A 26,564-nucleotide genomic window follows, 5' to 3' on the forward strand; every position below is an offset into this window, starting at 1 on the left:
TCTCTTATGAATGCAGTGACTGGCGGCTGCCCCACCAGGTAGGTCAGGGTACCCCGCTCCATATAGGTGCGACCTCTACCCTAGTGAGGACCTGCATCTATCACCTATGATATATCCTGTGGATTTACCAACAACACTCCAAGTGAGAATACCCATGAAATGTCATCAAATCTCAATGGAAAATAAAATGTGGGCTTCCAGATTCATGTTTCCCATATACATATATTAATACTGCAGTACAAGATGTACCATCTGTAATAGAAGACACATCCTGGCCATGTCAAAGGCCTTGACATTAACATGGTGATCAGAGAACTAAACTTATCGGGTTCATGAAGCACATATTGTAGGTTTCATGTAATCTTCCCTCCAGCAGATTAAGGCGGCTAATGACTCCCTGCACAGCCCATCTCTGCCCTTGTGGGCTAAAATTAGCCGAATGGAAGACCAGAGGGGTCTCCTCATCCATCAGCTAGGGGCACAAGCACATTCAAGATTATTCTGGAGCCACATCAATCTGCAACATGATAATCTCTCAACGTGTCTATTAAAGGACGGAGAGGATCATTACTTTGTTTTGTGTGTATTTTCATCTATTATACCAGGGATGGGGAACCTTTGGGACGCTAGCTGTTGCAAAACTACATTTTCCATCAAGCCTGGACAGCCAAAAGCCTAAAGCTTTGGCTGTCCAGGCATGATGGGAAATGTAGTTTTGCATCAGCTAGGGGAGCAAAGGTTCTCCATCTATGTATTATACTAAACCCAAGCTGTAAAGTAAGGCTATGTTCACATTATGTAAAAGACCGGCCTTTCCGTGACCCGGCTGGGTCACAGAACGGCCTGTCTCTGAAAAGATCATCCTGGCCGCTACTGCAGTACCGGCGGGATGATCTCTAGCACCGTAGTTCTGATGCGGGCGCATTCCGTGCTCGCCCGCATCAGAACTCCCCACAGCACTGACAGGGTTTTCTGCAGCTGCTATGGGATCCCGGCCGGAGTGTATACCATGTGTATACACTCCGGCCAGGATCCATTGAACCTGCAGCACTACGTAAGTTCTTACGTAGAACTTACGTAGTGTGAACATAGCCTATTACTGTACTTCTTTTCCTTAGTAACTATCACAGCTAAGGCAGGCAGAGCCATGAAAACCTGATATGTACTGGATACTTGAGTGAAGATCACAATGAAGTCTGAGATCTTGGGCAAAGCATACGTGCACAATGAGATTTTGTGATTTAAGGTTTCATATAAAATCAGCAAGGAAACACACAGGTTAAGGGCCCTATATTAAGGAGTAATTGAGAGCCGTTACGCACTGACAGCGAGCAGGAATGAGCAGGGGGGCTGCCTGGATGATCTTTAGATCACACTGTTCAACAAATTTTCCAAAGTTGTTTGGTTCAGAAATAAAATTATCCATTTCTTAATGATTTTTATGTGTTGAATTCAAATATCACAAGGAAAAATGTTCTCATGTTACTGTTTTGTGAATTGTATAGAATACAGTATAATAGCCGACATATTTATTACTTCTGCAATCATAAGGAAGCAGGTTTACTGTTTATAAACTTTTGAAATATATTCATAGGAAACTTAGTTCTATCTGAAATCAACTACAATTTACAGGCATATCTAAGAATTTTACAAATTAATTATGTTTATTGAACTCTGCAATGTAGGTCCTTATTCAATGGCTACTCGGTGCATTTACACGTCTTTTGTATTCATACATGGGATTGTCTCTGATAACTGTCCAAAAGTAATCTGCGAGCATTGATGGGTTCCATTTACCCTGATACCTTAGGCTAGGTTCACACTGCATTTTTGCAATCCGTTTTTTTCATCCATTTTTTGCAAAAAAAATGGATGAAAAACGGATGCATTTGTTTGCATCTGTTTTGATTCGTTTTTCCATTGACTTTCATTATTAAAAAAAAATAAAAAATCTGTTTTATAATGGAAGTCAATGGAAAAGCAGATCAACACAGATGCACAAAAATGCATCTGTTTTATTTCATCCATTTTTTCGCAAAAAAAGAATGAAAGACACGGATAGCAAAAACGCAGTGTGAACCTAGCCTTATACCATAACTATTGGTCATTTTAAGATGATGCAATATACCAGCTGATGATGCAATACTGATGATGCAAACTTTTCCTAGTATTGTATCACAGGCTGGGAGAAGTATAGAAAGTACGTCTATATCTTGAAAATTAGAGACAATTTGAAAATTTGAACATCATTTTCGATCTCAGCACCCCAAAATTAGTTAGGTTCAACTGTTTTCATGTCAGAACCTTTTTTGCTGTTGACCAGTGATCATCAGCATACAGCCACTCCTATTTAACAGAGCAACGGCCAGTAGACCGTCACTATCGGTGTTGTTTTAAGTCACCATGGTGAAAGACAACAATCAGCCGATATTGTGCATATCGTTTTATCATTGTCTATCAGCATGAGCTATTACACCAAACGGTTATCGTCCAAGTACAGGTGATAATTGTTTAGTGCTATAGGGCATTAAGGGTATATTCACACGGGCGGGCTCGCAGCGAGATTCTCGCTGCGAGCCCGGCAGGTCCTGTCATTTCCCATAAACTACATACTTGCTGCGGTCTAAACGACCGCAGCGAGTATGTAATTATACCGCACTTAACCCCTTCTACTCCCGCCGGCTCCCCCGCTGTAAGCAGCATACATTACCTGTCCTTGCTGCACGGGTCCGGCGTCCTGCTCTCCCGCCCGGCCAATCAGTGGCTGCGGCTGGGCAACACACTAATTGGCCGGACGGGAGAGCAGGACGCCGGACCCGTGCAGCGAGGACAGGTAATGTATGCTGCTTACAGCGGGGGAGCCGGCGGGGGCAGAAGGGGTTAAGGGCGGTATAATTACATACTCGCTGCGGTCGTTTAGACCGCAGCAAGTATGTAGTTTATGGGAACTGACAGGACCTGCCGGGCTCGCAGCGAGAATCTCGCTGCGAGCCCGCCCGTGTGAATATACCCTAAGAATTGTGGATTCTCATGCAAATCTCACATGAATTCAGTTTTATTTCGGGGACACTGTTTACAATAGATGTCTCTAAAGGGAGGGGGAAGAGGGGGAGACATAGAGAACAGCTCACACACAGTTTTTTGTGTCTTCAGCAGAAAGCAGCAGCTGAGAACTGGAGGAAGAAGACTGAATAGATAATAACAACTATGGAACAAATTGTTAGTCTCCAAGAAGGGGGAATGATTAAACATATATTTTACCTGACCAGAATACCCCAATAATGATTCACGTAATTGGGGCAGTGTGGGTGTCAGTTTATCAGAGATCACAGCAAAACATCTAAAACTGATCTCCATGAGGGAAATACTAAAAGAAGATCTTACATAGACACATATGATCTACTGTAGAAAACAAGGGTTGTCTCTAAAGACTAAAAGGCGCTCCCCAGTAAAGTGGTTACAAGCATGAAAGTGACACTAATGTACATCAGCTCTGACACCTATAGACACTGAATTAAAAGTTTGCATCTAAAAAATCATATTAAATAGCAATATATTAATTGGATTTAATCTAAGATATTGGTTTAGCTAAAGAAAAATTACTGCATGGCTGCATTATATATATATATATATATATATATATATATATATATATATATATATATATCATGGGAAAGGTTGACTTCTTTACCATCTGGATGCAAACATACTCCGTATACTATATGGTGACATTTAGTAACATTTTGAACACACTGTGAAATGACAACTAACACATTTTGTGTACTCACCATGACAGTAACTAAAGTTAAAAAAAAAAAAACTTAACACAAGCTAGCAGAACAGTAAGCGTTAGGATTACATGCACCGTGTGCAGGACGGCACGCACAGGATAGAGTAGGTGGCCAGCTGGACATAGTGAATTTTCCCAGAAATCAGACATTGAAACAGAGATTAGAAAGTGTGATATTAATAGACATACAGAGAAATCACTCCAGGAAAAACATGCTGTCTGCTATAACCCACGGCAGAACATCTTTGTCTGGAACCGTCAGGTCTTTGGGGGTCATGAAGTAAATCGGCAGATGCTGAGTATTCTGGTGCTATATAAGTCTATGAGGCATCTGCTACCTTAACCACCAGCTGGATGACAAACCACATTGCATGGGGTTGTCCTACTTGAGGTCTTATTAGGATCCTCAATGACTGAATTGAGGTCTTCACAGATTATTGATTCCAAACAAAGATTGCATATGAACTGTAAGAACAATACTGGCAGCCATGCAAATAACACTCGTGAAGTATTCCCTTTGTACAGATAGCCGGCCACCTAGCACACAGCGGTAGAAGAGGCAGAGATCATCCGACTGCTTACCCACTAAGTACACCAAGAACCAGGTTAAGAACGAAAAATGAGCCAAGGATAATAAGACTAACAAAATAGACCCATGGCCACTCACATCCTATGGCATCATTCACCTGTAAGAATGTAAGGAAGTTGGTTATGGTCTGAATGTGTACTGTCCAGCAGAGACCAACCTGCAGCCACCAAGCAACACCGGCACTCTCCATCTCCTCATCTTCCAGTCTACAGTAGGATAGATGGAGAGTCAGTGCTACTTACCTTGTAAGCATTTCCTACCCTCAGAATTCTTAGTGAGTCTTACTGGCTTTCCTCCCTACTAGTTTGGCACCTATGTGTTGGTGGTGGCTGAACGCTGGGCTCTGCTTTCATGAAAGAAAAGACGAGTGCTTACCCGCTTAACACACCAAGAACAAGATTTAGCACGAAAAATGACCCAAAGATGACGAGACTGACAAAATACACCCAAGGTAATTCAAATCCCATAGCATCATTCATCTGGAAGAAACAAAATGGACTTAAAGGAAAGAATTTGTTAGAACAAGAAGGACATGAAAACAAAAAGAACAGAGCCCAATCCCTGATTCTGGATGGTAACCATGTTGTAGGTGGTAAAGGTTATAGGTGAGAACGTAGAAAATGAGATGTGAAACAATCATCGGATGGGGGGGAGGGAGTCTCCATTTGCATTAACATTTCTAATCTGCGGCTATGTAAAAGCGAATGCTAGTCAATTGGCTTTTCTTCATTTTGCTTCTGTATAGGAGATGTAGAACTACGGAAACATCACAGGAGGGTTACGGGTTACAAAAGGCCACGCCATCACTTTCATGCTGCCTGAACTACAAGTAATTACGATGGTCCTACCCCACAGGACTGGATTAGATCTGGTCTGGCATCAGAGTAGTTTAAAATGTATGTTCTGCAACTGGATTTAGGGGTTCTTAATAATTTTTAAGGGTCTGGTTTTGAGTGTGAGTGAATTAAAGAGGTTTTCTGGAAAAAGAATGCAATGAATTGGCTATCAACAGTTGACCAGTGGAGTGCTGATTCCCTGCACCCCTGCAGATCAGCTGCTCCACACTACAGGGAGAACAGTACTGGAAGCAGTTGGCTCCATACTAAGTGTAGCAATGGCTTCATGTTACTGCAGTTTTGGCTCCTACCCCATACCCAGTGTAGTGCGGTGTCTGGTCTATGATCTGGATGAGTTTAGGGATTAAATTGTAATTTTTTTATTTTTTTTTTTTGGGGGGGGGGGGTCTTTTTGCATTCTTAGACAGCACTCTTGTGATCATCATGTGACCAGCTGTGCTTCCCAGGAGTGCACTGCCTAGTTACTGGGGCTCTGGTCTCATGTCTTTGTTATAGGATATAATTTCCTATCAATTTATCAGTCTAATTTATTATTTGTGCTTCATACACTTCTAAAGTACCACCTAAACACAGTACCACCTATAGATCCATTCTCTCTCTTTATACATTTCTATTGATGTGTGTGTGTAGTCCCATTTTCTCTCTTTACATATAAAGAACTGGAAGTGCGTGAAGGAAGGCTAGGTTGAAAGCTCATCTGCGGTCGAGAGGCGGGAGCCAAGTATTTAAGATGCGAGGTCATGTGGTTCAGTTATCCATTGAGGGTATACGCCGTTTTTGGCGCTGCGTGCCTACTCCCAGGGTCCCTCACGGCCTCCCTGCATGGTCATTGGATTAAAAAAAGCGCCAACTGCGATGGGAGGGCTTTCGAATGTTTCCCGCGTATTCGCCTCACTACTCGATTGAATTTGAATCTTTCAAATACCGCAATATTCGATCAAATACCTACTCGATCGAATCGTATTCGCTCATCTCTATTCTTTAAAAAACCTGCTGTATACTGATTATATTCACAGCCATGTGCTTGTATTATTAGCATGTAAAGGCAGTGGATAGCAGAAGGGGGTCCAATATTAGGACGGTATCTGTAAATAAGGGTCTGCCGCCATCTAATCTGCTCCTAGTTAGGAAGACATTATAAGAGTCACTGAAATAAGAATGTGCAATGTTTATTCTGTAGATCCATCAGCTGAATGTGATAACCTCACTAAACTCCTCACCTTGGGGTCGGATGTAATGGGATCTTAATTTGAATTACTTACATTTATGTTGAATTACAATAAGGATGAGATTGATGTAAGATGTCACATACAACCTTCACAGCAAAATTCATTTCAAAACACAACCTTAAACAATTTTCTACATTTCCATTTACGTCTCATTCATATGGCTGTAAGACTGCTTAGTACAACCTCTGAATTGTAAGAAACTACAGTGCGGCTATAGGAACATACTGGAGCACTGACCACAAAGACTAATCCTATATACAGTAAATTGTATTATCACCTTTATGCACTGTTATTTGCTTGCTTTGCTAGACATTTAGCAAATATGTATTCTGAGATATGGGGGGGATTTATCAAACATGGTGTAAAGTAAAACTGGCTCAGTTGCCCCTAGCAACCAATCAGATTCCACCTTTCATTTTCAAAAAAGTCTGTGAGGAATGAAAGGTGGAATCTGATTGGTTGCTAGGGGCAACTGAGCCAGTTTCACTTTACACCATGTTTGATAAATCTCCCCCATAGTCTGTATAGCAGTCATCCAGAGCTATCATTAGAATTATGTTGGGAGTAGTGATGAGTGGACTTGCTGAACTCTTCGGGTTTGGCAAGGTTTTCCAAACCCGAACACTCGCCATTTGACTCCCGGCGTCTTTGTTGAATGCAGCCTTAGGGAGCCCTGCAAAACATGGATACAGCCAAAGGCCATGTTCACACATGGTATGAGACCATGGGTTACAGAACGGCCGGTGTCAGAGGAGGTCGTCCCGGCCGGTCTTCATTTCAGTTCACGCTCCATTGTGTGAACTGACATGTTCTGTGTTATACATGCATTTTCTGTGCATACAGAGCAGGAGCGCGCGCCTCTCATAGACTCCCATTATGAGCGGGAGGCTAACGGCATTCCGCGGCGGACAATTCCGTCGCGGAATTCCGCTAGCTTTGCTCAGTGGGAACGGGGCCTAACCCTTGAAAATGAAATTTAAAAACTTCCTACGCCATATGCTAATGTAAGCATATGGGTATTCCTAGTTACGGCTAGCAGGAGATTTCCCCTGTAATTACGCCTCTCTAGGTTTGATTCTTATTTGCAGAGTCCGCAGTGTAACAGAGAGGTTGTCCTGTATGGCCCTATTACTCGGAGCGATAATCGGCTGAATCGGGTCGATTCGGCCAATTATCGTGCCGTGTAATAGAGACAACGGCCGATGAAACGGTTATCAGCTAATCGTTGGTTTAGGTTTGAACCTAAAATCGTTGGGCGCTCAGCCAATTGCAGGCCGGGTTTTTGGGCAAGGGCTGCATGGACATCGTTAGCAATGCTGCCCAATTATCAGGCCGTCCAATAGGTCCAGTAAACGAGCGCCGATCTAGCAGATAGCGACCGTCTGTTATTGAAGGTGTATGGTCATCTTTAGACCATTCCTGCAAGTCATAGAAAGAAAGATGAGGGAGCCTGGCTGTAGACTTAGTTTTGGTTTATTAGGATTTAGAAGTTCCCTATAAATGAGAATTCTTAGTAGCCTGTCCAATAATATTTCCTGTTTAAAATTTTGGAAAATAACCCTCTGTTTTTATCCAGGCCCCTATTCTAGTAGTATTTCCTGAGGATAGGGTCAGCTATATTGGCATGCAGACAGGATTTCTACTAACAACTGTTTATTAAAATGTATAACTCACCCAATATAAAACATCAGTCCAGCCCTCCATTGTAATACACTGGAACACAGTTAACATTGCAAAGGCAAAGTTATCAAAATTGGTTATTCCTCCGTTAGGTCCAGCCCATCCGCTCTTACATTCTGAACCATTTACAGGACAAATGCGCCCGTTCCCTGAGAATGCACAGGGCGCAGGTTCATCTTCAGCTAGCAACTCTGTGGAATGAAAGACATACAATGAATGACAGGTCTGTATCTATATTCATCCATGCATGCTCATACAGAGAGGGCGGTCAATCACCGAGAACCTCGCACAGAGTCAGCAGGGATTTAAATGAATAAAATACAAGTTATGCTGAAATTTTTCCCACAAAACTACAGTATATACAGATGGACCATAACATTGAAACCACTTCTGGAATACTGTATAGATCACCGTTGATTTTGTAGACACTCGGACCCAGTCGCCTAGCCATCACAAGGTGGCTCAGATCTTTACATTTGAGCCCATTTTCCTGCTTCCAACACTTCATCTTCCCAATAAAATATTTACTTCCTATATTATCCCACCCAGAGACTGGCTCCACTGCCATGAGGCAAGCAATGTATACACTTCACCTGTCTGTGCTTATAATGTTATGGCTGATAGGGGTAAATTAATCTCCCAATCTCTTCTTAATATATTGGTGCCTTGGATTACAAGCATAATTGGTTCCGGGACTGACTGTGCTTGTAATACAAATCACTCTTAAAGCAAAGCAAATATTACCATAAGAAATCATTGAAATGCAGATAATTGGTTCTGCCCCCCCCAATTTTTTTTATTTATTTTTTTTTTTTTTATTCTGAATAACATGAAAAAATAATGAAACAAACATTCAGAAACAGCAGAATATGTTATATTATAAGTTACTGTACAGTAATGGAGAGGATGGGAAGCACAAGGGCTGACAGAGACTGCAGGGAGCATGAAGGAATGAGCAGGGCAGATGTGGGCACAGTATAGCAGCACTCTCTGTCCAGGGAGAGAGGGGTTACAGCTATGGAGAGGTTACCTCCACAATCCTGTCCCCTGATGTAAGCCCCAGCCTGAAGTGGATCTGCTATGATTTGGAAGGTGAGGGAGACTTCCTGGGTCAGAGTACAGGGCTTTAGACCCCGCTACGCAGACCATGCCCCTCCCCCACTCCCCCTCCAACCCAGTACAGGGAGCTCTTAAACCAAAGCAATGCTCTTAAACCAAGTTACAATTTTGAAAAACTGTGAGCTCTTCTTGCAAAACACTCTCAATCCAAGTTACTCTTAAACCTGACCTGTAGGCATTGATTGAAAGATCTCTCCCTATAATTAAAGGGATACTTAGGCGGAAAAAAAAAATCTTTCAAATCAATTGGTATCATAAAGTTATAAAGATTTGTCATTTACTTCCAATTAAAAATGTCCAGTCTTCCAGTACTTATCAGCTGCTGTATATCCTGCAGGAAGTGGTATTCTTTCCATTCTGACACAGCACTCTCTGCTGCCATCTCTGTCCATGTCAGGAACTGTCCAGAGCAGGAGAGGTTTTTTATGGGGATTTGCTACTGCTCCAGACAGTTTGTGACATAGACAGACGTGACAGTAGAGAGCACTCTGTAAGACTGGAAAAAATACACAACTTCCTTCAGGACATACAGCAGCTAAAATACTAAAAGACTGAATATTTTTAGATAGAAGTAGAATACAAATCTATATAACACCAGTTGATTTAAAAGATTTTTTTTTTCCAGAATTCCCATTCAAAGAGGGAGAGATCTATCGATCAGGGCTGGCAGGTTGAGGAGAAGCTGCCAGGGCCCGCCCTGATGACTAAGCTGGTTAAGGTAGCATTAAAGCGATGACAGCTTCCCTTCAATACACCTAGGCAAAGACACACAGATTTACCTTTCATTCAATAATGATTTAACACCCCAGAAGATCATCAATAGCCAAACACAGAACGTAAAACAAAATCCTGACTTTCAATTTTACATTGCTTCACAAGGCAAATTCTCGGTCAGCTATGATAAAAGCAAGCAGCGACTGAGAATAATTATTAAGGTAGTCTGATATATTTTCCGAGCAAATTTCCATCTATCTAAAACAATCGACCCCACAGACTTGAAGATTGTGCCTCGGGCTATTCATTCATAGCGGGGTTGTTCAGACGATCACCACGTCTCTATTAATATGCTTTAGATGTTGCTTTAACTTACCAGTGCCGAAGAAAAAACAGGATTTGTGCATTTTCCCAACAAATAGCTCTAGTCCAATAATAGCATAAATAATAATTACAAACAAAACCAGAAGGGCGATGTGCAGAAGGGGGACCATGGCTTTAATAATGGAGTTCAGGACAACTTGTAAACCTGGAAGGAGAAAGGAAAGGATTGGTATTCATACCATGACCGGCAATACGTGCACATTCTCTGATGGAAGAGGCACCGTCTGGTTATTACCTGGGCCCCCACATACCCACTCATGTATGTACATACAGGTAAATACAGGATGTCATATCTATTACTTTGTATGTGATGTTTACGCACAGTAACCAGTGGTAAAGCTGCACCCTGTCCCAGGCCAACTGTTGCGTCTATTGTTTATCATCTACTAGACAGACTATATCCATATCTGTCTTTGACCCCATCCATTTGCCAGTATAATACCAGTACATGATGGCTACAGAGGCCAACAGGTAGGCAAGGTTAAATGTAAACTACAGAAAAAAAAGGATTCATTTATTCTGATCTATTTGTAACCAAGACTGTAACAAGGGGACATGCTCTATGACAGCACTAAAAGAGATTCTTTACTGTAAGAGCAGTGAGACTATGGAATTCTCTGCTGGAGGAAGCTGTCTTTGTGAACTTAATAAGGGTCCAAAAGTGTTTCTGGAGTCTAAAAAGATTACAGGTTGGGCTGCAGTCACACGTTCCGTGTTATGTTTGTGAAACAAGGATGACATGGACGTTGAATGCCCGACCTGGGCTGTTTCCCTCCTCGGTATGATCAATAAAATACCATGAGTGAAACTGAATGAAACTCTTTGAATCTCCATGGCACTGTAATGACATAGCCGCTCAATTCATTACAGTGCCGCAGCGATTCAAAGCGTTCCGTGCTGCTGGCATGATATTGATACATCATGCTGAGCAGGGGAACAGTCCAGGTCGGGCATTCAATGTCCGTTTAGTCTGTGCTTCACCGATATACTGTAACACGGAGCGTGTGAATGCAGCCTTAGGCTATGTTCACACTGCGTATGAGTCCGGCCACATTTCATACGCCGCCGTACATGTGCAGCTGAAACTACGGGCGTGGGAAAAGTAGAAATGCGTCCGGATGCGTACGAACCGTGAACATACGCCCGCAGTACAGTTATGCTTCCCTAGCTTGTTTCGAAGCGATCTGAGGCAGGTCATTTACTTGGAAATCTTTGCCCAGCCCAATAAAACACACAGAACCTTTTGGATCGAAAAATCAAGTTCAATTTGGCTGACATAAGTACTTCGTACGGGACCGCATGGGAATCCACGGCCGTGAGTTTCAACATTTCCGTCCTCAAACAATGGTCTTGTTCATTTTTCACGGCGCCGTATACGATCCGGCCGTAAGCTCATATGTAGTGTGCATTGTGCGGGCGTATATCGTATACTTTCAAGCGAACGCATCAACCTCAAAACTACGTGCGTATATTCGCGGTTCGCCGGAAACATACGCAGTGTGAACATAACCCTATAGTTAAAGGATTCTGGAGAAGGGTTGTTGATCCATGGATTTATTCTGATTACCAGATTTAGAACTGGAGAATTTTTTCTCACTAAAATTAGGAAAATTGTGTTTTACTCTTTTCTGGATTAACACTTTACAGTTATGTTGGATTCACACAATCACGTTCGCTCCGTGGTACACAGATGGTGTATCCCCATGCTGGGAGTGGGGAAACTGTTTGATAATCAAACAGTTTCCCCGCTCCTGGCATATAATTAATACATCATGCCGTGCAGGGAAACACTCCAGTACAGGGAGACACCGTCCGTGCTTCGTGGAACGAACATGAAACGTGTGAATCTAGCCTAATAGGCAGATGAGCCTTAGGCTTGGTTCACACTACACTTTTGCAATCCGTTTTTTGCAAAAAACGAATGAAAAACGGATGCATTTGTGTGCATCAGTTTTGATCAGTTTTTCCATTGACTTCCATTATATATATATAAAAAAAAAAACGGATCAAAACTGATTTTTTTTTTTTTTTTTTTTTTAACGGACACAAAACGTAGTCAACCTCATTTTTTTATCCGTTAAAAAATCCTTTTTTTATTATGGAAGTCAATGGAAAAACGGAACAAAACAGATGCACACAAACACATTCGATTTTTATAATGCGTTTTTTGCAAAAAAAAAAAAAAAAAACAGATTAAAAAAAGATTGCAAAATTGTAATGTGAACTTAGCCTTACCAATTATGTTACTATGTAAAAGTCGTACTTACTGCATCACAATACATGTGGCAGGGGGCTATAGCATCCCCTGGTGTGGGGACTTGCTACCTCTACAAATAAGGGATGCCAAGCACTGTAGATAGTCTGTACATAGATGTAAACCTCACTTAATATCATATACAGTAAGTGGAACTGTATACCACATATGCATTGTACTATACGGGTGGTTATGTAAAAAAGTGGTGGAGCTACACATGTTATAAAACCATAATAGAGACATGCTCCAGTTTCATTGATGGACATGCCAGAAAATGATGAGAATAAAGCTAAGTACAGTACGTCATATCCTATTATTAATAACAGCAGCGACACGTCCTCGATAAAAGTGTCAAAATAACATTTAACAGTAACATTTTTGATTGAAAATCTGCCATTTGCAACATTTTTCTACATGACCCTAAGAGCGTTCTCTTCTTTTAATGCCAGATTAAACCACACACCACATTCAGATGCTATGCAGAGCCTGGCATTTAAAGAAAATGTGATGTGTAATGGAATAAAAGCGCCACTCGCTTCACTGTGAACATGTCATTTCTTTTGGGATAATGTCAGCTGAAAAGATGATTGAACAGATGAAAAACATAGTTATGTACTTGTCTCCGAGACCTTGATAAATAAGCCCGTAGTAACAGATTTCTATAGCAGAAAAACATTAAAAGCCGGCACTTATGATTTGTTATGGGCAGCACTGCAGATTAAACTAATATAGAGATTGTAAGTATAGAGATGTATGAGTGCAATTTTGATCTAATGTGGTGTCTGAAGCTGGCCGTGCATTAACTACACATAGGCCATGGTTGGTCTGTAAAGTTGTCATTTGTGACGGCAAAGCCATGAGGTTAAACGTCAATTTAGACCGATTGACTCACCTCTATAGTAATCTGTGGCCTACTAAGGAAGAGTAAAGGCCCTATTCCACGGGTCGTTTAGAGGAGCAATATAGTTCGTATTCGGCCGATATCGGCCGCTACGAACGATATTCGTCCCGTGGAATAGAGTGCAACGATCAGCCGACATCGTTCATGTCGGCTGATCGTTGCAGTCGCTTGTTTTTCAACATGTTGAAAAACAAGCGACTGATATAGCAGCGATCTGCTGCCGTCGCTCCGTTGAATAGGAGCATCGGCAGCAGGAGCTGCTATATCCTATGGGCTGCCCGGACGATCAGCGATCCCCCGGGCAGCCCCCCCAGCAGCTCCCCGCCTCCCCTCCTGCACTCACCCGCTCGCTGACGCCGCATTGAATAGCGGCGGCAGCGAGCGGGGAACGATATCGGCCGAATACGAACGATATTGCTCCTTTAAACGACCCGTGGAATAGGGGCTTTACTCACCGTCCTCTTGCCTTTACTACAGTGCCAAGTCCTGCCTTGTCACCACAAGGCGGCATCCACACAAGCTGAGGCAGGTCACCACTGCAGTCAGTGATTGGCTAAGAAGGAACTGTGTAGAGACCTAGACTGCACAGTGCTGCACAGTGGGATCAGGCACTGGGATCAGGGCAGGTGAGTACACTCATTTTTTCTTTCTACCCCTAGTAAAAAGATTAACCCCTTCAATGACAATCCCTTAATATGGTAAGTGGTTTCTGGAGTCTAAAAAGATTACAGGTTAGGCTGCAGTCACACGTTCTATGTTATGTTCGTGAAACAAGGACGACACGGACGTTGAATGCCCGACCTGGACTGTTTCCCTGCTTGGTATGATGTATCAATATCATGCCAGGAGTGAGGAAACTTTAAATCTTCACGGCACTGTAATGGCAGAGCCGCTCAACTCTGTCATTACAGTGCCGCACCGATTCAAAGCGTTCCCTGCTGCCGGCATGATGTTGATACATTATACTGAGCAGGGAAACAGTCCAGGTTGAGCATTCAACGTCCGTTTCATCTGTGTTCCACTGATGTAACACGGAGCATGTGAATGCGGTTACTCACCGTCCCCTTGCCTTTCTTACAGTGGCAAGTCCTGCCTTATCACCACAAGGCGGCGTCCACACAAGCTGAGGCAGGTCACCACTGTAGTCAGTGATTGGCTAAGAAGGAACTGTGTAGAGACCTAGACAAGTGCTGCACAGCAGGATCAGGCACTGGGATCAGGGCAGGTGAGTACACTTTTTTTTTTCTTTTTACCACAGCCTAGTAAAAAGATGAACCCCTTCAATGTCAATCCCTTAATCTGGTACTTTTTACATACCAGAACAATCCAAAATATAAGTTTCCACAAAAGAAAAAAAAAACTTACTGGGCACACCAGACACTAATCGTAGAGGACGTAACACACGAAAGGCTCTTAGAGCTTTCACATCAAAACCACCAGATTTCCCCGTTGAGTGGGTTCCTCCTTCAACTTCTTTGGGAGCAAAATTAAGTTGTTCCAAAGCTACACTAAACAATCTACAGAGAAAACATAAATACATTAAAGAACATTGCACAACACAGTCATTTACCCCAAAAAACACATCACATTTAGCATGTCGTAAAAAATAAGCAACTGATTAAAATGGCCCGGAGAGAGAAGGGGAATTTATAGGGGCCATGACTTTTAAAAGGACTTGTCACTTCTTTTTGTGTGGCACGCTGACATAATCTATGTACCTTATTAACAGGGTGCGTATCTCAGGCTTTACATAGCATAAAAAAAAGTTTACATTAAGAGGATATGCCAGTTATAATTAGAAAGTGGCCAACTCCCTTAAAGGGACATATACTAAAATAATTTTCCATAGACAGGATGCTTTCCCCTGTAAATGCTTTTTCAACTTAACCAGGATTACAATGATGTACACGACCATTATTACAGTTATTCAGCATCTCTCTGGCTATATTATGATCTCAAGAAGAGAAATATATACTTACCCTACAATGACTATGACAAAATCCAGCAAGTTCCAGCCATTCCGTACATATGCATTGGGATGCATCACTAGTCCATATGCTATAATCTTCAAAAAGGTTTCAATTGTAAAAATAATAAGGAAGGCATACTCTACTTTTTCCTAGAAGAAGAAAAAAAGACAATTTTGTTACATAGAACAGTTATAGCAACAGTGCTATATAAGGCTGGGTTCACACTTCTGCTGGGGTCCTGTTAGAGAAGCTCCATCGCTAGTTTTGGTTATTTTGCAGAATCTAAGCAGAAAATCCACTCAATCCCTGTTGAACATGGTCATTATTTAACTTAAACTTAAAGAGACTCTGTCAGTAGGATTATGCTGTCCTATCTAAGTGTAGTATAAACTAGTGACACAGAAGCTGAACACAATGATGTATCACTTACATTGTTCTGTGCAGCTGATACAGAGACACCCTACTGAATAACATGGACAATAAGTAGTCCTCTCCATTATGTGCATGAGCCCAGTAGTCCTCAATATTCATGAGCATCAGGAAACTCCGCCCACCAGCTGCTGATTGGCCGTTATCTATCCATGCTGTATAAAGTCAGCAACTGTCAGAAGCTGGAGGACGAGGGAAGGGGTGTGTCAAGAATACTATTCTCCTGCATATTAGGAGGACGGCTGAAAAGAAACATGTAATACACAGGTCTGTTCAGTATTTCTGTCACTAGTTTATGCTGTCCTCATTTAAGGCGGAATAAACTAAGTGACAAATTCTCTTTAAATAATGTACCAACGGCCGTCGTTGCAATGACTGCCATCTGTGTATGTTAAATACTGGTCGGTATTTGGTACTCAAAATAATGGTTGCTATCAACTAATAGCCATTGAAAATCATTGTGTGATCATAGGCTATAGACAGAGAACCCCACAAAATGGGTAATAAAAGCACCACACCTAGAAAGTGCCAGTAACCCAAAAATACGTCCCATGTGAAGGAATAACACCACAAATACAGCTTTGTATATGTAGACTGGCATCAGGCCGCAGTCTTTTATGGTGGAAGGGGGACTGTAAAAAATTAGCAGAGACGCACCAGAATAAGCAGCACTTTTCTGAAAAAACACAAAATGTGAACACCCATAAAATTCAAAAAAATTGAAATGATTGAATTCTCCAATAACATGTTATAAAATGGATTTCCTAAACTCCACAGCCCCTTTTAGTAACAAAATTGTTCAACCCCACACATCACCCATGAGAAACTGACAGAAACAACAATTCTATTCCATCCCTTAGCCCTTGTCTACACCTATATACTGTGACATGTTATACGCGAACATAATATATTACATGACAGTGGTGGCCAATCCCCCCAGGCAGACATGACGTCACTGTGGATAACACATCACCGAGACACATTGCCAACCACAGTCGCATTACCCATTCTCTCCACAGAGGATAGTACCATTCAGAAAACCAATTATGCACTGCCATCGATGACCTCGTATTTGTCACTTTAGTGTCCACGTTCAGGAGGAATAAACATGATGTATAAATCCCAGGGGTGTGAACATTGGTGATTCATCCCACGTCTACAAGTGACGTCATTCCTCCACCTGTAAATCATGGAGGAAGAGGCTCCTTGCACATTTGTGCAGCACATGGCATTTCGATGGCATGAATCCCGACTAATACGCTGGAGAATGAGCAGACATGACTTCAAACCTGACAAACTAATCTGGATTAGGCTTTTCTCCCGAAACTTGTGAGTGATAGAAAATGTAACATGAAAGTTAGAAGTAGGTCAGCGCTTGATGGCGGAATAATGTGTGGCGAAACGATACTCTTCGCTGCCGTAACCACCGAGCGACATATCATTAACTCCTCGCACACTGGTTACTAGTACAATCACACACTAATGTTTCCAGGGAGAAGGCTGAGCAGATACTCTTATCTGTATCAAAAGCTATAGGGAACAGCATGTTTTTTTGTAAAATATATACAGTGACAAGAGTGGGTGACACAGGCATGGAGAAATGTTGCATTACAGGGAATGTGTCAGCTGTGTACTATGCTGCACACATTGAGAGCTTGGGAGATAACACATCATACCTCTGTCTTACCACTTTCAAAGTTATAAAATCACTTTTTCCTTCTGAGCTCAAATACCATAAAGGCCGTGAAGCTGCACCATGCATGCCTTCTACTTCCACCATGCCTGTGGGGGAGAAAGAAGGTGTATGCTGCAGCTCAGCAACACTAGCAGGTATCCTCAAAGTGTCTGGCTTCTCCCAGAGACAGGAACATATCTCTCTCAGCACTGTCATTCTCGCTGACCAAGCCTGTCCAGAGCTTACTGTACTGTACCACAGCGCATGCACAGCATTTTAATGAACCAGAAAAAGACAGAAAAACACTATAAAAATTGGTGCACTCATCACCAAGTAAATAAGAATAAACTTTATATACAATGTATACACAAAATACTGGATGAAACCACACTATACAAATCAATGAGAAATGTCAGTAAACACAATAATAAATGTGTATAATTTGCTACACTAGTACAATAATAAAGTGATTCAATAGAAGTAAGCTATGTACAGTAGGTATAAACAACAAACAACAGGTAAAATAAACCAGAAACCAAATAAATTGGGGAGTCTTATACAGGAAAAAGCAATAAATAAGGATCATTGTTTCACAAGTATTATTCTGTTTACTGACATGTTATTATGTTTCAGAGCAGAGTTGCAGGGCTACGGCACGGTGGACCCTTAGCCATGTCTCCTTCACCCTTGTACAAGCCATGAAATAAATACATGCACAAGATATATAAAGGTGTGTCATGTATGATTTAATTCTAATACATGCAACTGTGCATGCACAACCACCGCCGCTGGGAGTGACGCATTGGGTTATAGGAACAGGCATGGTCATGGTAATGTCATGGGTTTACAGCAATATAACCTGAAGGGTATTTTTCACAAAGGATGGGTATGGTGCAGATGTTTAGCAGCAACGATGTAAAAATACGCAGCATATTACAGTAGCAGCAAATGTTGCAGATCTGCAGCAACATCTGCATATGAGTCTTTCAAATACATAGATTTTATTTTTTTTCCATATTCCATATTTATTTTTTTCCATATCCCACTTCTAAACCTGCAGCAGCTTCACCATAATCAAATTTCCAACAGAAATGCATTTATATTATACCTATGCATCTACATTACACCTGTGCATCTATATTACACCTATATATCTATGGTATATTACACCTATGCATCTACATTACACCTATATATCTACTGTATATTACACTCATGCATCTATATTACGCCTATGCATCTATATTACACCTATGCATCTACATAACACCTACTGTATATATCTATGGTATATTACACCTATGCATCTACATTACACCTATATATCTATGGTATATTACACCTATGCATCTACATTACACCTATATATCTACTGTATATTACACTCATGCATCTATATTACGCCTATGCATCTATATTACACCTATGCATCTACATAACACCTACTGTATATATCTATGGTATATTACACCTATGCATCTATATTACACCTATGCATCTACATTACACCTATATATCTATGGTATATTACACCCATGCATCTATATTACACCTATGCACCTACATAATACACCTATGCATCTATATAACACCTATATATCTATGGTATATTACACCTATGCATCTACATAACACCTATATATCTATGGTATATTACACCTATGCATCTACATTACACCCATGCGTCTATATTATACACCTATGCATCTACATTATACACCTACTGTATGCATCTATATTACACCTATACATCTACAATATGCCTATGCATCTATATTATAGCGGCAGCTACTGTATATTACAGTGCCAAGTCCAAGAACAGCCAGGTATCTATTGACCTAAACTGTCCGCATCATCACTAGGATTCTGACAGTTCAGGGAATTGCAGCCATATTATGTATGCGAAAATGTGGTTGTGATTCCTCTAACTCCATTATATGGGGTAATTGCCATGTAAGCATATATACTGTATATTCACGTCCGCTCACTGAAGATGAGCCTATCCATGAAAATGAATTAAGGAAGCATAACTTATTATAGAAACTTTCAAGTCTTCTGCACATCAGGAAGAATTGCGTAGAATCATTAAGACGCCTTGGATTTGTTGGATTTGGTCGTTCCTTCAGTTCCTCAGTAAGACTGCAAAGTAAAATGAATGCAAAAAAACCCGAAATCCAACATCTCGAGCAGCGTGGAGAAGCCGCGGGCTGGAGAACCAGGCAGAAGAAAACGTAAAGAATTAACAGCACAGGAAAAGGACAGAAAAGCTCAAAGTGAGCAAATTGGAAGTGACACAGAAAACGCTTCCATTATTAATAGGAGGGGAACAGAGGAGGTTTGCACGGAGAATCTACTACAGACATGAACATTTTCAATTATATATGCTATAGTCATTCATGTGGGGAACACTCTGTGTGTCTGGTGCACTGCTAAATAATGAATGGCTAAAATGGGCTGCGTCTGATTTAACCCCTCCATGTCCACGAGACAAACAGTGACACGCCGAATCATCTAGACCTCATGCTGCCTGTAACTGATAGCATTCACTTTACCTGTAAATAGATAGAGAGCCAAGAGGGACGCTCCAGGTTGGGAAGGGTTAAGAGGGTTAAAATATCAATGGCCTATTCTTAAAATAGGGCATCAATATTTGATTTTGTGGGTGCTGATCGTCAGGGGTCCCTGGACAGGCATAAATATTTAAGACCTTCAAAACCCCTTTAACTCAATAACTAATGAGATTCTCACTGGCGCTGACTTGTTACTTACAGAGTAGCTAGGATCTGAGATGATATATAGCAAGACATAGAAGCTAATGACTGGTAATGTGGCTATCACTCCCCTTAGACAGGGCAATGGATCTGTGATGGTCTCCATATACTTAGGTACTGTTCAAGCCTATCTGTGACTATAGCCCAAATTTATCAAAGGGGAGCCTGCCCCCCTGCCTTACCTCAGACCTGTCCCATTCCCAATTAACACTCTTTATAAATGGGTAATGGTGGCGCCCACTCCCTTCTATACATTCCACACTGGCCTTGCCATTTATCCTCCACTTGTCCAAATCTACTCCCCAGTTACAAATGAAAGTCAAAGTACGAAAGCAAAATTTCCCTTTGCGTCCTGTTCACTTCATCAACTTGACCTTACAGCCTTTACTCGAGTCATTAATTTAATCTTCACCCTGTTATATCTTTAATGAATTTATTTCCTCTCTATCCTGCCCATCCCTACCCCCGTCCAAAAAAAAGAATGAAAAAAAAAAAAAAAAAAAAAAAAAAAAAAAGATTTCACCCTCCCTATTCTCCTGTGCTCCCCCTTTTTCACTCCCTAACTCCTCCATAGCTTTTTATCTTCAAATCTAACTTTTAATCTCCCAGAAAATTTCCTACCAGTTCCTTTTAAGTTTGGGACATCTCCACAACAAATGTACCAAATCACCTTTACTTCCCTTGCACCTATCACACAAATCCACTTTATGTAGCTTCTTCATCTTGTATAGCTTAACTGGGGTATAGTGTAACCTCCCAATTACATTCATTAGATTTTTTTTGTTGTTGTTTTTATCATGCTTTAAAACAAAGAGCTATATTTACATAAAATCCTGAGACTGGACCTGGATACAAGTAAGTATAGCTTTGATTTAAAACATGACAACTAAAAAAAAAATACATTTAAATTTCAAACTTGCTTTATTTCATCCCGTGTTGATTTAGAAAAGGATAATGACAGGTACACTTTAGGGCAAGGTCCCCAAAGCTGCTTTACATTTTTAGTCATTGGCTTGCGCTGGCTACAAAATTAAAATGAAATGAGTGTCTGGGTAAATTTCCTCAACAATTTATAAAGAAAAGCATTGAAAGAAGTGTCAGCTCTGGCTCCTCCCCATTCACCATGACGTGATTGACAGTTTATTTGTGAATAGAGAGGGTCCTGTCAATCAAATAGAGCTGGGTGGAGAGAAGCTGGCGACCAGGCATCTGGTGGGCTCTTTTTATCACTATGGCCCAGATTTATCAAACTGGCGCCCACACCTTGCAGTGCCCCTCGCCCACCCTTTAGGTAGATGTGGCTGCCCCAGGCAAATACTTTAAAATAATCGCCAATCTTTGTGTAGAGCGGTTTGCGATTATTAAATATTCCCCTCCCGCAGCGCTGATAAATCTGGGCCTAGGTTTTTCCTGGAATCCACAGTAAGATGTAAGTTCACTGTAATGAGGGAGCTTGCCACTACTTCTTGCCTCCTGTGGTTAGAGAAGCATGAATCTGCAGACAGCTTACTCTCAAATGAGTATTGAAATCTGAGTTATATGAGGATAAAAAGTAAAGTGAGCTCTGTATTGTCTTCCACTAATAAGACATTATGGGAAATGAAATAAGGATGTGTAGATGAAGAGCGGTTGTAAGGTTGTTTGTCGCTGAATTGTGAATACTGCCTGAATTAGCCCAATGTCTCACATCGCAATGCAATTAACACTACGGGCAATTCTAATATAATGCACTGTGAAAAGCACGGAAAGCTGCTAAGTTACACAGGTACTATCCCACATACACATAAAGTATAAATCCAGAAAGAAAAAATATATAATCTTCAAAGGGAGTCCACCTTAAGAAATGATCTGTTGTTTTAATTGCAATAGGCTGTTCTGTAGAGATCACTTCTCAGCAGTCATATCCTTATGATTACAATACAGGCAACACCTACTATAAAGCAGATCACACACCTGTACTATAAAGCAGATCACACACACCTCTATTATAAAGCAGATCACACACACCTCTATTATAAAGCAGATCACACACCTGTACTATAAAGCAGATCACATTATAAAGTAGATCACCCACCTCTATTATAAAGCAGATCACCCACCTCTATTATAAAGTAGATCACACACCTCTATTATAAAGCAGATCACCCATCTCTATTATAAAGCAGATCATACACCTCTATTATAAAGCAGATCACCCATCTCTATTATAAAGTAGATCACACACCTCTATTATAAAGCAGATCACCCATCTCTATTATAAAGTAGATCACACACCTCTATTATAAAGCAGATCACCCACCTCTATTATAAAGCAGATCATACACCTCTATTATAAAGCAGATCACCCATCTCTATTATAAAGTAGATCACACACCTCTATTATAAAGCAGATCACCCACCTCTATTATAAAGCAGATCATACACCTCTATTATAAAGCAGATCACCCATCTCTATTATAAAGCAGATAACACACATCTATTATGAAGCAGATCACCCACCTCTATTATAAAGCAGATCACACACACATCTATTATAAAGCAGATCACATACCTCTATTATAAAGCAGATCACACACACACATCTATTATAAAGCAGATCACCCATCTCTATTATAAAGCAGATCACACACACATCTATTCTAAAGCAGATCACCCATCTCTATTATAAAGCAGATCACACACCTCTATTATAATGCAGATAACACACATCTATTATGAAGCAGATCACCCACCTCTATTATAAAGCAGATCACACACACATCTATTATAAAGTAGATCACCCATCTCTATTATAAAGCAGATCACATACCTCTATTATAAAGCAGATCACACACACATCTATTATAAAGCAGATCACCCATCTCTATTATAAAGCAGATCACATACCTCTATTATAAAGCAGATCACACACACATCTATTATAAAGCAGATCACCCATCTCTATTATAAAGCAGATCACCCACCTCTATTATAAAGCAGATCACACACACATCTATTATGAAGCAGATCACCCACCTCTATTATAAAGCAGATCACACACACATCTATTATAAAGCAGATCACCCATCTCTATTATAAAGCAGATCACATACCTCTATTATAAAGCAGATCACACACACATCTATTATAAAGCAGATCACCCATCTCTATTATAAAGCAGATCACATACCTCTATTAGGGTGGGTTCATACTGAGGAATTCTTGCGGATAATGTAGAATGGTGTCTATGGAGCCGGCGGAAAGGCTCGCGGCTGTGCACGCAGACAGACAGAAGAATTCCGCGGACATTATCCGCGAGAATATCTCAGTATGAACCCACCCTTATAAAGCAGATCACACACACATCTATTATAAAGCAGATCACATACCTCTATTATAAAGCAGATCACATACACATCTTTTATTAAGTAGATAATACACCTCTATTATAAAGCAGATCACCCTCCTCTATTATAAAGCAGATCATACACCTCTATTATAAAGCAGATCACCCTCCTCTATTATAAAGCAGATCTACCACTTAAAATAGGTGATAGTCACTGTTCTCCTCCTCCTCTCCTTACACAATGACCTCTAAAAGGTCACAGAGCATGCCTACAAAAATCTCCCAAATTATTATAGAAATTTAAGATTAAGGTGCCCTACATCAGTGCAACTGCTCAGACCACATAGAAGACCCCATAACTATGTACAAAAAGAAGACGAAAAACAATTTCAATTTTAATTTCAGTTTTTTTTTGTTTTTTTTTTAATAAAGCAGTTATCGTCATAGGCAGGATTACAATGCCAGGTAATACCTCTATAAAGCTGGAAGCAGATATAACATGATCAACCCTTGATAGGTGATGGTCACAGATCACCTCCTTCCTCTTCCTACACACTGACCTTTGAACAGGTCATAGAGCATGCCCACAACAACCACCCACATTAATAATAATAATAATAATAATAATAATAAAATAAAAATTGAGCCGAAAAAAAATGATATTGGTATAGATATACAGGGGTTTTACAGAGGGGATTTACTAAGAAGTGGGTTTCATATATGGCCGCCCATGTGAGAGGTGCATGCCTCTCAATAAATCCAGCGCATCTGAGGCTGCCCATGTGACCTCCCGTTCCACCCCAAATCACTTTGTATGCAATAGCTACTCAACTAATAAACTACAGCAGGTGAAGGGAAATCAAATTCCCCACAGCAGCTCTCAGTAGCATCACCAGAACATCAGCACCTTCCACACATCACAACTTCCATTACCACTTCTGACTGACGCTGTACAGATGGTGCCTGGCCCGCTGACAGCAATATAAGAGTATCTCAAGCTAATGTGATTGCCTCTCACTCTCTGCTGTCTCTTAGCTAAATTGTTTGCCCTTAGGGCCACAGTGTTCCTCCGATATGTAAGAAAACAGCAGCACTATACGTGGGAGGTGCCATGATGTATCCACTATATAGAATATACAGTATATAGCGCAGCATCTAAACATGGCGTATGACTGTATAGTGCAGACTCTACCCAGCATGTCACTACATACGACTGTACATGACATTACTGGCACAGCTTTAGCATTGGGCCCCCATAGCTCTTGGTGCAGTCACACACAATACACAAGCATGTATGGCAGGAGCTTTGTCCTAAGCATCCACCTTGGCAGCTGATTCACCCCCTGGCGCTGATTGATTGGCTCCTTCCATCTAGGAAACGTTTCCTCTTGCTGCGGGCGACTCTCTCTAATCAAGGGCATTCGAGGATCGAAATTACCACAATCACATTCTACAAACTAGTCTGTCTTCAGTGATGACATTGATATCAACCTTGACAAGTGTCTCGCTCAGAAGATTTTCTCCAGATGAAACATTTAGAGGGGCACAATTCACCACCAGTTTTCAGAATTTTTGAAAAAATTGCTAAAAAATTTACATTATTATTATTATTGTTATTATTATTATTCTTTTTTTTAGTGCCACTGGTTTCAGAGCACTGCACATATGATAAAGGGTTCAAATACGTCCCATAACACAAATAACAGAAAAAGTACAATAAACATAATACGTTCATAAATGAGACTAAGGGCCCTTCTACACACAGCGATAATCTACACTGGCCAATAGTCCCGATTTTGTCCTAATTATCATGGAAAACCGAACTTCTGGTGTTTAGACTCACTGAAAAAAAAAGAAAGTAAACACAGGAAGTCCTAGTCATCTGCACACCCAGAGAAGGCAGTCATGTGATAGACAGACACATTGAGCCATGACTCTCTGTACTGGCCGAAATTCCTGCATTTACTCTCTTCTTTTCAACCAGCTCAAGACTAAAAAAATCTGCCTTCAGGGTACTGAACCTGGATTTCTGGTAAGTATAGTTTTGTTTTACAGCATCATACAGCAATCAAAAAAATGTAAATTGCAAACCTGCTTTATATCACATCGACTGCTGATTTAGATTTTGAAAGTTATAACAGTTACACTTTAAGGCAATGTTCACACAACGTTTTTTTCAGCTCCGTTTAAAATGACGTCCGTTATTTTGAGTCTAAAATAACGGACGTTTTTTAGCAGCCTGTCTCCCTTTAGTGCAATGACTGATGTTTGCACATTATTCTAGTTTGGGGTTACTAATTGCCCTTTGGGTGTGGCTTAATTTAAAAGTCCATTGAATTTAATAGTAAAAATGCTGTTTTGGAAAAGACATCCGAAAATAATGTTCATTATTTTGACGTCCGCGGCAAAAACGTCCGTTGTTCAATGCATAGTAAGCATTAGACGTCCATCTTCCCATTGACTCCAATGCATTGTCATTGCAGTCAGTTAAATCGCGGCAAAAACGGGCGTTTTTTTAAATAGTGAAATCAGACGTTTTTTTCTCCATTTTTGACGTTGTGTGAACATAGCCTAAGGGTGGATTCACACATAATGGAATTGCAGCGGATTCCACACTGCGCGTTCACAGAGAAATCCGCTGCAATTCCCATACTGTTAGTTTGAATACCCTGTTGAACACTTTATCCGTCCCCGGTCCGGCCTGCTTCAAGGGCTCCCGTCATCATAGTGTCCTGCTCCCAATCAGTGTGCTGTCCTGCCGCACCCACTGATTGGCTAAGCGGGATGTCAGGGAGCTGGGAGTCACAGAATCAAGCCAGAGCACATACGGGTAAAGTATTTACAGGGCCGCCACAGATTAAGGGGGATGGCGTTTTC

General features: G+C 41.0%; 1 protein-coding gene across 16 annotated transcripts in view; it reads right to left on the reverse strand.

The window, feature by feature from the left end:
- Positions 1 to 26,564, reverse strand: part of CACNA1D (calcium voltage-gated channel subunit alpha1 D) — a 256,373-nt gene that overhangs the window by 112,121 nt on the left and 117,688 nt on the right. For 8 of the 16 annotated variants that reach the window (XM_069967036.1, XM_069967038.1, XM_069967021.1 and 5 more), the window contains exons 4-8: positions 15,497 to 15,636; positions 14,883 to 15,034; positions 10,355 to 10,507; positions 8,140 to 8,336; positions 4,373 to 4,476 (exon numbers count right to left, since the gene is read on the reverse strand). In XM_069967036.1, coding sequence (XP_069823137.1) covers positions 4,373 to 4,476; positions 8,140 to 8,336; positions 10,355 to 10,507; positions 14,883 to 15,034; positions 15,497 to 15,636 — 746 coding nt within the window. Of the gene's footprint in view, positions 1 to 4,372; positions 4,477 to 4,754; positions 4,859 to 8,139; positions 8,337 to 10,354; positions 10,508 to 14,882; positions 15,035 to 15,496; positions 15,637 to 26,564 lie in introns of those variants that run through there. The other 8 variants (XM_069967023.1, XM_069967028.1, XM_069967035.1 and 5 more) reach the window with 2 other exon arrangements.

This window comes from Dendropsophus ebraccatus, chromosome 4 (assembly GCF_027789765.1).
Source record: "Dendropsophus ebraccatus isolate aDenEbr1 chromosome 4, aDenEbr1.pat, whole genome shotgun sequence".
Lineage (NCBI taxonomy): Eukaryota > Metazoa > Chordata > Amphibia > Anura > Hylidae > Dendropsophus > Dendropsophus ebraccatus.